This window comes from Gouania willdenowi, chromosome 22 (genome assembly GCF_900634775.1).
Source record: "Gouania willdenowi chromosome 22, fGouWil2.1, whole genome shotgun sequence".
In the NCBI taxonomy this organism is placed as follows: Eukaryota; Metazoa; Chordata; class Actinopteri; order Blenniiformes; family Gobiesocidae; genus Gouania; species Gouania willdenowi.
This window is the reverse complement of record NC_041065.1, coordinates 27,475,673-27,488,537: the sequence shown is the minus strand read 5'-3', so window position 1 is coordinate 27,488,537 and position 12,865 is coordinate 27,475,673. Positions and strand designations below refer to the sequence as shown.

Sequence of the window (12,865 nt, the reverse complement as noted above, 5' to 3'; positions counted from 1 at the left end):
AGCCGATGTTGCTTGGCTGTGATGTGGTTAGCTAGCGGCTAATATTATAACTCACTATATCTAGCCGTTTTTCTTTGGTTATTGTAAATAGCGAAGCTTCCCAACAGCACTAAACACCTTTTTGTCAGCTAAATACTTAAAACGGATAACGGTAAGTGTGTGTTTTGTGCGTAATGGCCTGCTGTTGCTGTCGAGGTAATAGGTAAAGCTAACGGACTGTCTGGCTGCTCCCTCCGTTAGCTAACAATAATGGAGGTAGCTGAGGTTCAGACAAAACGATAAGATGGAAGTACTTTCTAAATCACTTGAGTGAAAAATTAGACCACGTTTGGTGCATTCAGCACTGCTGCTGCAGTTTTCCTGGTAGTTTGGCCTTACATTGCCTGCTGTACTGTCAGTTTACTCATCCTTTATTGTGAATAAACCCTTTTTACTGCCACACTGCTTAGTACGAGTGATAGGGATCCTTAGAAATACATTTATAATTTTATTACATTTAGCACAGTATCAGGAAGTAAGTAGATAGTGTATGAGGTGCATGTTCTCTGTGGTGCATTTATGATAATAAGAATGTATTTCTCATTGAGCAAGATAGATTTCATTTGTGTACAAATTTCTGCATCCTTCAAGATATTATCTTTTAAAGCCACGATATCATAGTTTTCAATACTTTGATATAAAGTATAGAGACTGGAATTTAATGATAAACGTTTAATTCACTTCTCTGGTCATGATGTTATACTTGATTTGTGTATTTACTTGTGTTCTCCGTTTAGAAAGGAAACATATATTAGTTTACAAATGTATGCTTCTTTACCTGAATATATGTTTTTATCTAACCTGTTTGTATATTTAAAAAAAAAAAAAAAATCGAACTGTTTATTTATATAGGTATTAGGTACTCATGCCATAAGTCACATTTGTCAAACTCAAGGCCCGGGGGCCAAATCCGGCTCTTTGGAACATCAATTTTGGCCCGCAGGTGAAAATAGAAATGACAGAGAAAACCTGAATCATTGTGTATGATGGCTGTCATTTTTAATTTTGTTGATAAACTGTTGGAAAAAAACAAAACTAAAAATTCTTCCAAAATCCACAAATTACTACACAACATTTTCCTTAATCTGTCACAAATCTAGGAAATTTAAAGTCAACGTCCTGTCGGGACTGGTATCTTTCACTTATTGCTTAGATATTGTCGGTTTGTTACATATTTTTGATTTGATCCATACGTACAAGTGCAAACTTGGGTACAATAATGTTGAAATTACTCATTTTCCAGCATAATATCTGAAATCAAACAACTCCGTATTTGGCCCCTGAACCAAAATTAGTTTGACACCCCTGCCATAAGCCTTTTTACCTAATTTAGAATAAATTCATTATGTTCATATTATTTATTTAGCATTTAGTATACTTTCTGTTTCCAGCCTTTGTCTTAATGAAATGTCTGTTTCATCTCAAAGGGCGTTAACACCTGGAACGATGAATGATAACCTTCCATCAGCGGTGCAGAGATGACCTGCCACCCCTTCTGTAATGGTCAGAATGGGGCCAGATGTGCCCCTTCTAAATGAGTACAAGCAGGAGTTCTTCTGGAAGCGCTTCCCGCAGACGGTGTTGGGGGGTCCGCGCTTCAAATTGGGCTACTGCGCCCCACCGTACGTTTACGTCAATCAAGCCGTGTTGTTTCTGACGCCATGGCTTTTCGGGGGAATCGGCACTCTGCTCTGCCAGCTGCAGCTGCTTCAGGAGCTCCATGCCGCGGTGCTCTCAGGTATGCTGATGTTTGCAGCTGCAGCAGCTGTCCAGGCCCTGGCCTTGTATGCAGCACGGAGAAATGGGGCCATAGAGAGGCTTGGTGCTCCCAACATCCTGGTTGATGAAGAGGAGGTGGAGTTTACTCACTGTGTCAGCCCCGAAACGGTTCGATTCATCGCCCCCGGGAAACGCTTCGGGCTGAACGTGATGCTTCATACGGCACTATCAGGGGTGCTCTGTGGCTGCGGGACGTGGTATGTGTTCCTGGGCAGGATGACTGCTCTCTATGGCAGCATCGGTGCGTCTCTGGTAGTCTTTCTTTTTAGCTGGGTGACATTATGCATCGCGGAGTACTCCCTCATTGTGAACACAGCAACGGAAACGGCAACTTTCCAGGCCCAGGACACGTACGAGATCACCCCACTTACCAGGCCTCTCTACATTCTCATATTCATTGCTGTGGACTTAGCTGACAGGTGAGCACTGACAAAAGTGTTGCAATTAGGGCTGGGCGATGTAGACCAAAAGTCATATTTCTATTTTCTTCTCAAAATGACGATATATGAGACAAATTTTGATATTTTCAGTTTAATTAAAGTCAGACGAGAAAAAGGTTAAAATTGCTGATGCAAAATGCCACACAGGCACATTTATTAACAAACAACTGTACAATATTTGCCACTTTTGAGTTCTGTAGTGTGGCTTGTTAAGGGGAAGGTCTGGGTTAGGACACACTCAGAAATCCATCCAACTGTCCTTTTCTTGCTGTTCTGAGAAGTAGCAAAAGCAGCGACTCCTAAAACAAGTATTTCAATACAAAATAAGCTATAAAATATGTATATAGGCGATAATGTAATTTTCTCTATGGCCAAAATAAAAAAAACTTGATATATCTTGAATCTCAACATATTGCCCAACCCTAGTTACAATGCAGTGTAGTCATAACCTCCTTCTCTTCCTGTGTAATAGATTCTCAGACCCTCTTCCTGAGCTCCACCTGGCGAGCCAGGTTCTTCACGTCTTATTTCTCTTCCTACCTCTGCTCTGGGCCTTTGGGATCCTGCCTCCCCTGGACGCTCTGCTCCTCTGGGGCATGGAGCAGGCTCTTGTCTTCGGCTTAGGTGGCTCCCCTATGTCTAGCAACCTCAGGTACTCACACAAAAAACACAAACGTATCGGGTCATTCCATGTCCCATGCACTTTGGTCTCAAACAATTCTGAAATTTTTCCCAATTGTTTATTGATTATTCAATAGGCATGGTAGTTTAATCGGATTAATACTTTTTTAAGATATGGACAATTTATTAAGGGGGGTATCTGTTGATTTTTGTGCTTATTTTTCTGACATTTTCCTTTGTTCTGTGCTGTCCCACAGGCTGCTGTTGATGTTTGCTACGTCCGCTGGCATCTGTGTTTGTAATTACTTCATTCCCTCAACCCTGGGTGTGGTCCTCTTCTCCATATCCACTGGATTTCTGCTGAGCCTGGACCTCAGCCAGGTTGGCAAACTCTGCACGGGTTCCGGGTCATCCTTCAGGAGCCAGGGACCTCACCGAGGAGGCTCGCCGCTTCCTCGTCTCAGTTCGTTCGGCTGGAACCTCGGCTGCAGGGAGCTGTTGCTTTATTTGTGTCTGTTAGTGGTCGCAACAGCAGAGGCTGGGTTGGTGCATTACTTTGTGGGCTCTACTCGGTACCAGAGCTTAGTTATGGGACCCCAGGCTCCTGTGAGCTACCTCCTCCTTGTACTCTTCTGCCTCTGCTGGATACTGAGAGAAATCCAAGGGGCCTATGTTATTGGAGGGGTGTTCCTCAACCCCCTGTACCCCAAAGGCATGTCGAGCATACAGACTTTTCAGCAACGGAATCGAGGATTGTACTTTGCTGCTGCAGTCAGAAGAGTTCTCCTCTATCTTGGTAAGCTTATTTAAATATTAACATCCTAAGTCTGAGAATAGTGTGTTTAATCAGTGGCTGTTTGCTCCACCCCACAGTTTCTCCACTGGCAATGATTGCTTTCCTGTCAATGGACAAATCACTGCAGCTGCTCCACACGGTTTCCTTCACAGTGGGATTCACACGTGCTTTCAGAGTGGTATACTTTCTCTTCTTACTACAGCTTAAATTCACTTTCTCCCTGAACACATTTAACAGAAATGAACCTCAACTAGCGCTGGGCGATATGGACCAAAACTTATATCTTGATATTTTTTCACAAAATGGTTATATATGATAGAAACCTTGATCATTTTAATTCAAATTAAGTCTGGCCAGATAGACAATTCAGGGTAAAATTTGCTGATGCAAAATATCACACAGGCACATTTATTTAGAATCAATTACACAAAATGTGCCACTTTTGCCTTTTTCTCCTATAAAGGACAGCATGTGTGAGTGAGTCCTGTAGTGTGGCTTGTTTAGGGGAAGGTCTGTGTTAAGACGCTCCCAGAAATCCATCTAGGTGTGCTTTTTAATGCTGTTTTAAGACGTTGTAAGGGGACAATTGGTTTTAAGAAAATGAATATTAATTCTTATTAAAATTACATTAACATTTGCTGAGGTCATTCAGGGTGTGAATCCTTGTCAAACTCAATATTTTTCAATAGCAAGCAATTATTTATTCCATAATCCATATTCCGCGATATGTCTTGAATCTCGATATATCGCCCAGCTCTAACCACAACTTATATTTGATTAATGTTAATGTCATTGAAGTTCTGTTATTGTGATGCTCTTCTTCTCTGAACAGGTTTGGCAGAGCTCAGAGGACGCATTGCTCCAAATGGTGGTGGTAATCCTGGTACGTCTTGCAGCTGGTAGCAGTGAACTGCGAGGCTGGGACGACTTGGGAACTGGGGTGCAACTTTTTCTGGTGAGGTCAACAAAATAGTTTAACAAGGTCTGATGTGGTTCACTGACACCTAGTGACTGGGCGTTTACGTGCTATTCATATGTTAACGCACTGAAATGTTAAAAAACATGATTGAAAAAATTAATTTGGATATATTTTGGCTTGATACATTAATCGTGTGGTGAAATATCACAATATATGGTCAAATTGATTTTTTTTCTTAAACTCTTAATTTTCATGATTGAAAAGGAGCTGTAGGAAGAATTAAATTATTATATTTCTGGCCCTCAACTTAATCAATATATAATTGATAATCTCACCCACCAACCTGTTACCATCAATCCACACAATTTTTAGAATTTTCTGAAATAAAATATAAATCAAAATTACAAATCACACCACAAATCAGCTTTTCCGAAGCACATTGGCTTCATATCTTAAGCATTCCACAACCTTACGCTGACGACAGACAAGCACATTAATCTACTTGGTGCTTAAAAACTAATTTCCTCCTGTGATCATCATTCTCAGACACACTCGCAAATAATCTTCGAACACAATCTGGTAGTGTTCCTATAATGTTTTGCAGTTCATTGATGTCTTTAAATTTTAACAAGACTGTTTTCACATGTAATTTTCACAATTTGATTGGACAAAGTCCAGAGATATTGAAAACTGCTCATAACTACCTCCATGTGTGTTTGAAAAATATCTTTAACGCTCCTATTATCTTTGGGGTCATTTTGACCCCATTCATTGTTTATCATTCAAAAAATGAATAGTATTACTAATAATAATAATAATACTTTTTTTCATTCTAGGTCAAGGTTTCATGATCATGAGGTTATTTATCTATTGTCTAGCAAATAAAAGAAGTGCCTGAGACAAAAAGTATGTCTAAAATAATTTTCTGTTGGCAAATATCCCTGGGGTCAGATTGACCCCAATGGTAAAATGTGTTAGCATTATTTGAGGATAATAGGAGGGTTAACGTTGCTAATTTTACTCCTGCCACCATGAATAAGATGGATTGTGCAAACTAAAATGCATCTCACATCATACTCCTTATTAGTATTACACTGAAGTGCTAATAATTGGGGATAAATTAAAGCCGCAAGAACAATAATCAATCCAACATTATGCATATCACACAACTATGAGCTCATGAAAGCAGGTGGAATTTAAATAAAATTGTGTTTTATTTGTTGGCTCTTGTGTTTGACTCAGGTCGGCCTCCTGGTGGACAGATTGACCCAGTTCCTGGCTAAACTCAAGTTCACTTTAACCGTGTTAGTGACGTCTTGGACAGAGAAGAAGCAGCGTCGTCAGTCTGCCGGAACGCTCTTGGCTCTGAACGCCTCTTTGTGCCCACTGCTTTTGGCGGTGGTGACCCTCTCCGCTCTGCTTTCTGCCCCTTTGCTGCCACTTTTCACACTGCCCATCTTCCTCGTGGGGTTTCCCAGACCTCAGCGAAGCTGGCCAGGACCCGTGGGCACCGCCTGTCCCTGCCCAGACTCCATCTTCTACCAGCAGATGAGTGGAAGTCTGGCCTCTGCTCTGAGGAAGGCCTTCGCAAGAGGGTCACTGGGTTAGTGTTATTTATTTAATATACAGGTATGTGACGTCAGGTATCTCATTCTTCTGTGGTAGTTATAGAAAAATCTCTAAATCTTTAATCGGTTCAGTAATAGCATTTTTTTCCTAGAACAAATTTTTAAAATAATGGAAAAAAATACAGCAACAACTGTAACTTTAACTAAGAGAATGTGGTCTCAGTGGTAATATTTAGATAAATTAAGGAATAATGTAGATCTGGGGTGTCAAACTAACTTTAGTTCAAGGGCCAAATATGGACCCGTTCGATCACAAGTGGGCCCCAGGTTTTTAGCGGGAAAACAAACGATTTCAACATTAATGTAAGTTTGCACTTCTAGTTATAAATTAGACAAAGTATGAAAGGCATCAACAATATCTCAGCAACAAGTGACAGATACTTAAATGTCCTTTGATTTTTGATTTCTTGACCAATTTTTATTTCATTTGGGGAGATTTTGTAGAATATTTTGAGAAAAATTCAGAATTCTTTCAACAACAATTTACTACTGAATTATTTGGTGATTTACACAATTATTCATGTTTTCTCTGTCATTTTCACTTTCTCTTGTGGGCCGAATCGTTTGCTCTGAAGGGCATTTCATTTGATCATTTTTAACAAAGATTTTATTTGCGAGGGCAAAACTTTAAGGTTTTTTTTGGACAAGTGTGGGTTTGTCTGTAGATCATAGACAGACTGAAACGTCGTCATATATTTAGTAATGAAGATATGACGTAACAAAGCTTGCACTGAAGTGATCCTAGTAATAATAAAACTCTGCTCACTATCTGTTTCATACAAATTAAACCGAGCAGCTTCAGATTATTGTCTCTGCACTGGAAAAATGTGCAAGTCGAGACCTTGTATTTATGTCTACACTAACCAGGTTTAAAGCTGAATAAAACAGCTAGATAATGTAAACAATGTACCTCGTATTTTAAATGCACAACTACTAAAGATGTGATTTGTAATCAGCATTAAAGTAATAGAGACTTGTAAGTTACTCAATGGCAAACAGTAACTGTTGTTTCCCCTTCCCTTCACAATGGGGGCTGTAGGGCAGAGCAGGGAATTAAATCTGCCCAGTGTGTCACTTCACATCACGAGGTGGCGGCTGGGACTATTCTGAGATGCCATCATGGGACATGACTTCATCATTGAGCCAGGCACTAGTCAAGTTTTAACCAAAGCTTCCTCCACTTTTTGAAGAAAGCTTCCATCTCCAAAACTGAAAATGGAGACTTTTACTCTTGGCATTCAGGATAGGGGTGGGCAATATATCGAGATTCAAGATATATCGAGTTTTTATTTATACAATCACACAGTACAATTAAGTATTTAATATTATTCTTAGAGTACAGTATAACAGTGTCCTTTACAATTTTTCCACATTTCTGAGATATGTATTTTATAGTTTATTTTGGATTAAAATTGGTACTTCTCAGAAGAGCCTGAAAAGCACAGTTAGAGTGATTACTGAGTGCGTCCTAACCCAGACCTTCTCCTAAACAAGCCACACTACAGAGCTCAATCACGTGCTTTTCTTTAGAGGAGAAAAAGCCAAAAGTGGCACATTTTGTGCAGCTGTTTGTTAATAAATGTGCCTGTGAACATTTAAGCCAAAATTGTCTTTCTGGTTTGACTTTATTGAATTAAAAATATCAAGATTTATATTGTATATCGCCATTTTTGGGAAAAAATATCGAGATCTGAGTTTTGGTCCATATCACCCAGCTCTAGTTCAGAGGACTAAAAATAGCTTTAAATGATGAGAAATTTAAAATACCTAATCTTTGTGCTGTTGCGTTATTACAGTTCAAGCAGTACAATGATCCTCTTGTATTGTTTTTTTTTTTTTTAACTCTATGCTGCTCACTCTGTATACCCGTTATCCCTACAGTCAGCAGAGTGCACAGCTCTAAATTAAGGTGGTGTGTGGTATACGTGTGTTTTTGGACCGTTTTTCTTCTCACATGTCGTTTCGGTTTGTTTTAGGTTCTTTAGCCCCAGGCTCTCATTTTCTTGGTCGCTTTCAAGACCGAATGGTTTGGATAATGATCCTAGAGAGAGGATACGGCTACTGTACGGTCAACATAAAGGTAAATGTCTCTCAATATTTCTGAAAGAATGCTTAAGATATTTGGTGCATTATTTTGTTGATTGGTTCATATTTTGGTGTATTTTTAAGGGTTTAGAGCTGCAGGAGACCTCCTGTCACACTGTGGAGGCCCGCAGGGTTGATGAAGTGTTCGAGGCTGCCTTCGAACGCCCCGAGCGGCTCGGCTTTACTCAAGGTTTCAACATGCACTGGGGGAATGCCCTCACCCCCTGTGCTGCACTAGCGGTACGCGTCTACTCTGATGCCCGGAATGTCCTCTCTGGTATCATCGACTCTCACGACAACTTGAGGAAACTGCAAGATGACTTCATGAAAGCGTTGATCTGGTTGCTCCTCCGGCACTGCGTACAGAAGCACAAAGGATTCATGTGGAGCAGTGTGGATGGATCGACCGTGGGAGGCTTGAAGTCTCTGTCGTCACATTTACCCCAAACGACTTGCAGCCAGCCACCTGAGGTTGTCGTGGTTGAATCCCACGTGTCGTCTCTCAGGTTTAGACAAGACAGCTCCAGCTTGACCTCTTTTGGCGATTGGTCAGACGAGGACGACTTGTTCGGGCCTCAGCCGGCCAGACGGACAGTGGCTCTAGTGACAGCAGAGGCCCAGTCTGGACACACCACGCTGCAGACTGGAGCCTCTTTGCCAGGCTCTGTAGAGATGGATAGTCTTTTTGAAAACATGGCTCTCTCTGCCCTGCAGCCATTGCAGCCTCTGGGACTGGGCATTGGGATGCCAGCTGTGGATAAAGGCTGCAACTCCGAGGTCTTCAGAGAGAGCCCTGGCTCGCTCTCTCCTCTGAATTTCAGCTGCCCACATTCTGAGGTGTTCAACCTGCCAGCGATGTGGAGGACTGCACCACTGCTGCCGTCTCGCCTGCTGTCTCTAAGGCCTCTGTTTCCAGAGGAGTGGTTTCGGTTCAGCCTGGGGAGGTTTTGGCCTGCTGTGCAGGGCGAGACCTCTGAGGACATGGCCAAAGCCCTGAAGGAGGATGAGGTGTTGAAAGAACTGCATGTTCATGTTGCACTTTCCTGTCTTATCTCACTGGGGGCGGAGTCTGCCTTCACCAGCCCCAGTTATGTTTACAGGCTCTACTGTGGAGACGTACCTTGGACAGAAGGACTCGACTGGTTGTCTTCAAGTAAAGAACTTTACCAGCTCACTCTTCAGGCTTTCAGGTAAAAGCACAGAGGAATTTGGCTGCGTTCGAAATGGCTTACTAACATCAGGGCTGGGTATCACCAGGTACCTCGCAGGATGACACTATCACGATATTTTGCCCACAATAACGATAACACCACGATACAGCAATTCTGCGATAATCGATATATTGCAAGAAATTTCATCCACGATACATTATGATATCTGTCACTGAAGAAATTCAGAATTTATTGACTGCACTGAATCAATTTCACAGGAATTACAAAACATCGTCAATCAATTTCACATGAATGACAGCCAAGTAAAACAAAGTGTATACTGCACAGTGGCTCTTCTTAACACACACACACTGTAAATTTGTAATTATCCACTCCTCACCTATTGTCTCATTGTACTGTGTATGTACTGCATTATCTCTGTGTATCATGTATATGAATATTGTTTTTGTCATGTTGCAATATGAAAAAAAAAATCAATATTTACTGCCAGTGTATCGATAATGTACGGCAAGACGAAATATCGCGATATATATCGTAGTATCGATATTTTTGGCACACCACTAACTAACGTACTACTCGTACGAAGTCTGTCTAAAAAATTAGTGAGTTCACATTAGATGGTATGAAAAGATTGAGTCGCGTGCTCAATCCCAGATGTATAATATATGGGGGACATTTTTGAAGTATGCACAGTTAGTCATACTCAACCATCCCACGATGCATTGCGAGCCCCCCAGTGATTAAACAAATTTCAATATATATGTGTAACAACATATATACATGACGAAAAAAAGCCTAAAGTCCCCTTTTCAAAACAAAAGCATCTCTTCTTGTCTTGCATTAGTTTTTTAACGCTTTTGTAAATAGGCTCTTGTTTTGAAGTTAACTGGAAGTTTTTTCAGTAGCACAATTGTGGGTCTCCGAAAATGTCAGAATAAAATATTTCTGTGAGTTTTATGGATCAAATGACCACATGTTGATATTCTACTTGGTAATTTTCTCACCTAAAATGCTTTCAGAACTTTTAAAGGTATCAATGGAGATATTTATCCTCAGTGTGAGTCGTGATTTTGTTGTATGCATCTTGGGAAACTTGGAAGTATACTTTAGTGGGAACAGTCACCATCGTAACCATACTTATAGTATATAGTAGACACTATATACTCATTGAGTTTGTGGTGTATAGTATGGAGTGTGCCATTCCGAACACAGCCTTTGTTTTGATTAAATGAAATGATCTGGGAGCTTGTTTTTTGGACATGGTCTTGTTTGAGATTTCTTCAAACTGCTTCATCTTTTCCCTCAGGTTCAGTTTCAAGTTGTTGTTTGACCAAGCCAGCTTGGGGCCAATGGAGTCACCGGATGAACTCTTCAGCACTTTGGAGGAATATGAAAGAGACTGGTACATTGGACTGGTTACGGAAAAGGGCTGGCATGACAGCGTCCTTCAGGAGAAACCGTTCCTATTCTCACTGGGACATGACCTGACCATGGTAATTAGACATATTTTGTTTCTTCTATGGCAGCGGTTCCCAAACACCTGGCACTAAGAGGGAAAATTAAAAAAAAATGCCTTGATTATGGGCATTTCCGTTTTAGCAGTAAGACACGCCCAGTCAGGCAGGAAGACACACACAGCAATGAGAGGTACATGCACGTCCGCGCAGAAACAGACGGGGTTTACACACATGATGTGTCTGCACATACACACATAGCATGATGAACCCTCTGATTAGAGCAGAGTCTGCTCTTAATAGAAGTCAAAAACATCACCGCAGCTGCTTTGCACGGAGCATTAGACTTCCACACTGGAGCTGTCAATCAATGATCATTGAGAGTTGTGATTGGAAGAAACGCTGCTTCCTCCTCTCAGCTTTTATAGTAGGGGCGGGGCCAACTGTGACACATGATGGTCACCAGAATCTGTCTCAGCCAATAGTAAAATTCAATTGTAATAGCTGGCGTTCAACCCTCAGAGGCCAGTAACTAACATTTTACAACTAAAGACACTAAATTAAAATACTTTTACTAAAATGTTAAGTTGCACAATGATCAATCAACATCACTACTTAATACCCAAATAACATACAGTATGTATTCAACAGAAAAAAGGGTTTGGGGTTTAGTTACTCTTTAAATTCCACTCACTGTTTTGAATTTGTAGATTAAGCCTTAGTGAACCAGTGTTAGAAACGCAGTTAATGGTTTTAGAGAGCCCACTGTTCCACAAATGAAAAAGCATATTAAATTATGTAGAGGGTACTTATGATATGAAGAAGGGGTACAGTTCACGTGATTTGACAAAAATGCAAAGGGGGTACGCAGGACCAAAAAGATTGTGAACCACTGTTCTATGGTATTTGTTGCTCTTATTGTTATACAATCGGGCTGTGTTATGACATGATGTCTTTGTTGATGTGTAGGGTACCTACACCGGTCGAGTCCTGTCCCTGCAGGAGCAGCTGGTGCAGGTAGGGCGTCTGAACGGAGAAGGAGTTCGGGGCCAGTGGGCCAACCTTTCCTGGGAGCTCTTGTACGCAACCAATGACGACGAGGAGCGGTACAGCATCCAGGCTCACCCCTTCATGCTCAGAAACCTCACGGTTCAGGCAGCTGATCCCCCTCTGGGATATCCCATTTACTCCTCTGCCCCACTTCACTTCCCTTGCCTTTGACATATGGTACGGTCTGCCACTTTCACAGACTCTGCAGAGGGAGGTAAAGGCTTTGCAATCGGTACCATCAGGGTAAAGCAGTCCTTGATGTGAAAACAGGAAAGTGAAATCAGTTTGGGAGATATGCTCCCTGTGCTGTTTTGTGGATCCTTGTCTGAATTGGACTGTACTTTGTTTCTCATAGTAACATTACATTTCGGTGCTGTCATTTCTTGCACCATGTAGGAAGGAGCAGTGGTACTCTCAACATGTTATATTTTAATTATAAGACTCACGTGGTCATCACATTCTGGAAAATGATCTTAAAGCAGCAGCAGCAGATCTTTGCAACCGATTTAACCACCATTGGGTTCCCATGAAAGCACAAATACTTTATTTTATTGTGCAGAAACAAAAGCTTAAAGCAGTTTTTGTCCCTTGTTGGGAGATGCATCAAATACCTCTGGTTTTATGATTATCATGTGTTTTTTTGCCCTGTTGTGCCCACAAAAATGGAGAACTATTGATGTGGTAAAAAACATCAAGGAGGTGCCTTGGGTTTACCTTGCTGTACGTGTATAGTCTAGTGTTATTGTTTACAATGCACTTGTTTACAATGTAGAGGTAAATGTTTAATTTCTTGTACATATTTGTTTTTATATGTTTAACTGTATATATTTACAATAAAATAAGCTGACAAAAGCACTATTGTTTCATTAAATCAAACGGTCA

The 12,865-nt window shown here is 41.0% G+C and overlaps 1 protein-coding gene across 1 annotated transcript; it reads left to right on the top strand.

Moving 5' to 3' along the window:
- On the top strand, positions 1 to 12,835 carry pcnx4 (pecanex 4). Its single transcript, XM_028437973.1, has 11 exons — positions 1 to 151; positions 1,467 to 2,237; positions 2,731 to 2,910; positions 3,137 to 3,675; positions 3,753 to 3,853; positions 4,508 to 4,630; positions 5,837 to 6,197; positions 8,199 to 8,302; positions 8,392 to 9,497; positions 10,786 to 10,972; positions 11,903 to 12,835. The coding sequence occupies exons 2-11, from the start codon at positions 1,540 to 1,542 to the stop codon at positions 12,152 to 12,154; spliced, it is 3,651 nt and encodes a 1,216-aa protein (XP_028293774.1). The 5' UTR covers positions 1 to 151; positions 1,467 to 1,539; the 3' UTR covers positions 12,155 to 12,835.
- Positions 12,836 to 12,865: the final 30 nt, after the last annotated feature.

Bases quoted from the DNA above. Each gene is read 5' to 3' on its own strand.
- pcnx4 (XM_028437973.1), top strand. From the start codon at position 1,540: ATGGTCAGAATGGGGCCAGATGTGCCCCTTCTAAATGAGTACAAGCAG. The intron at 6,198-8,198 runs GTTAGTGTTATT...GGTTTGTTTTAG, and splicing joins CTTCGCAAGAGGGTCACTGG to GTTCTTTAGCCCCAGGCTCT. The intron at 10,973-11,902 runs GTAATTAGACAT...GTTGATGTGTAG, and splicing joins TGGGACATGACCTGACCATG to GGTACCTACACCGGTCGAGT.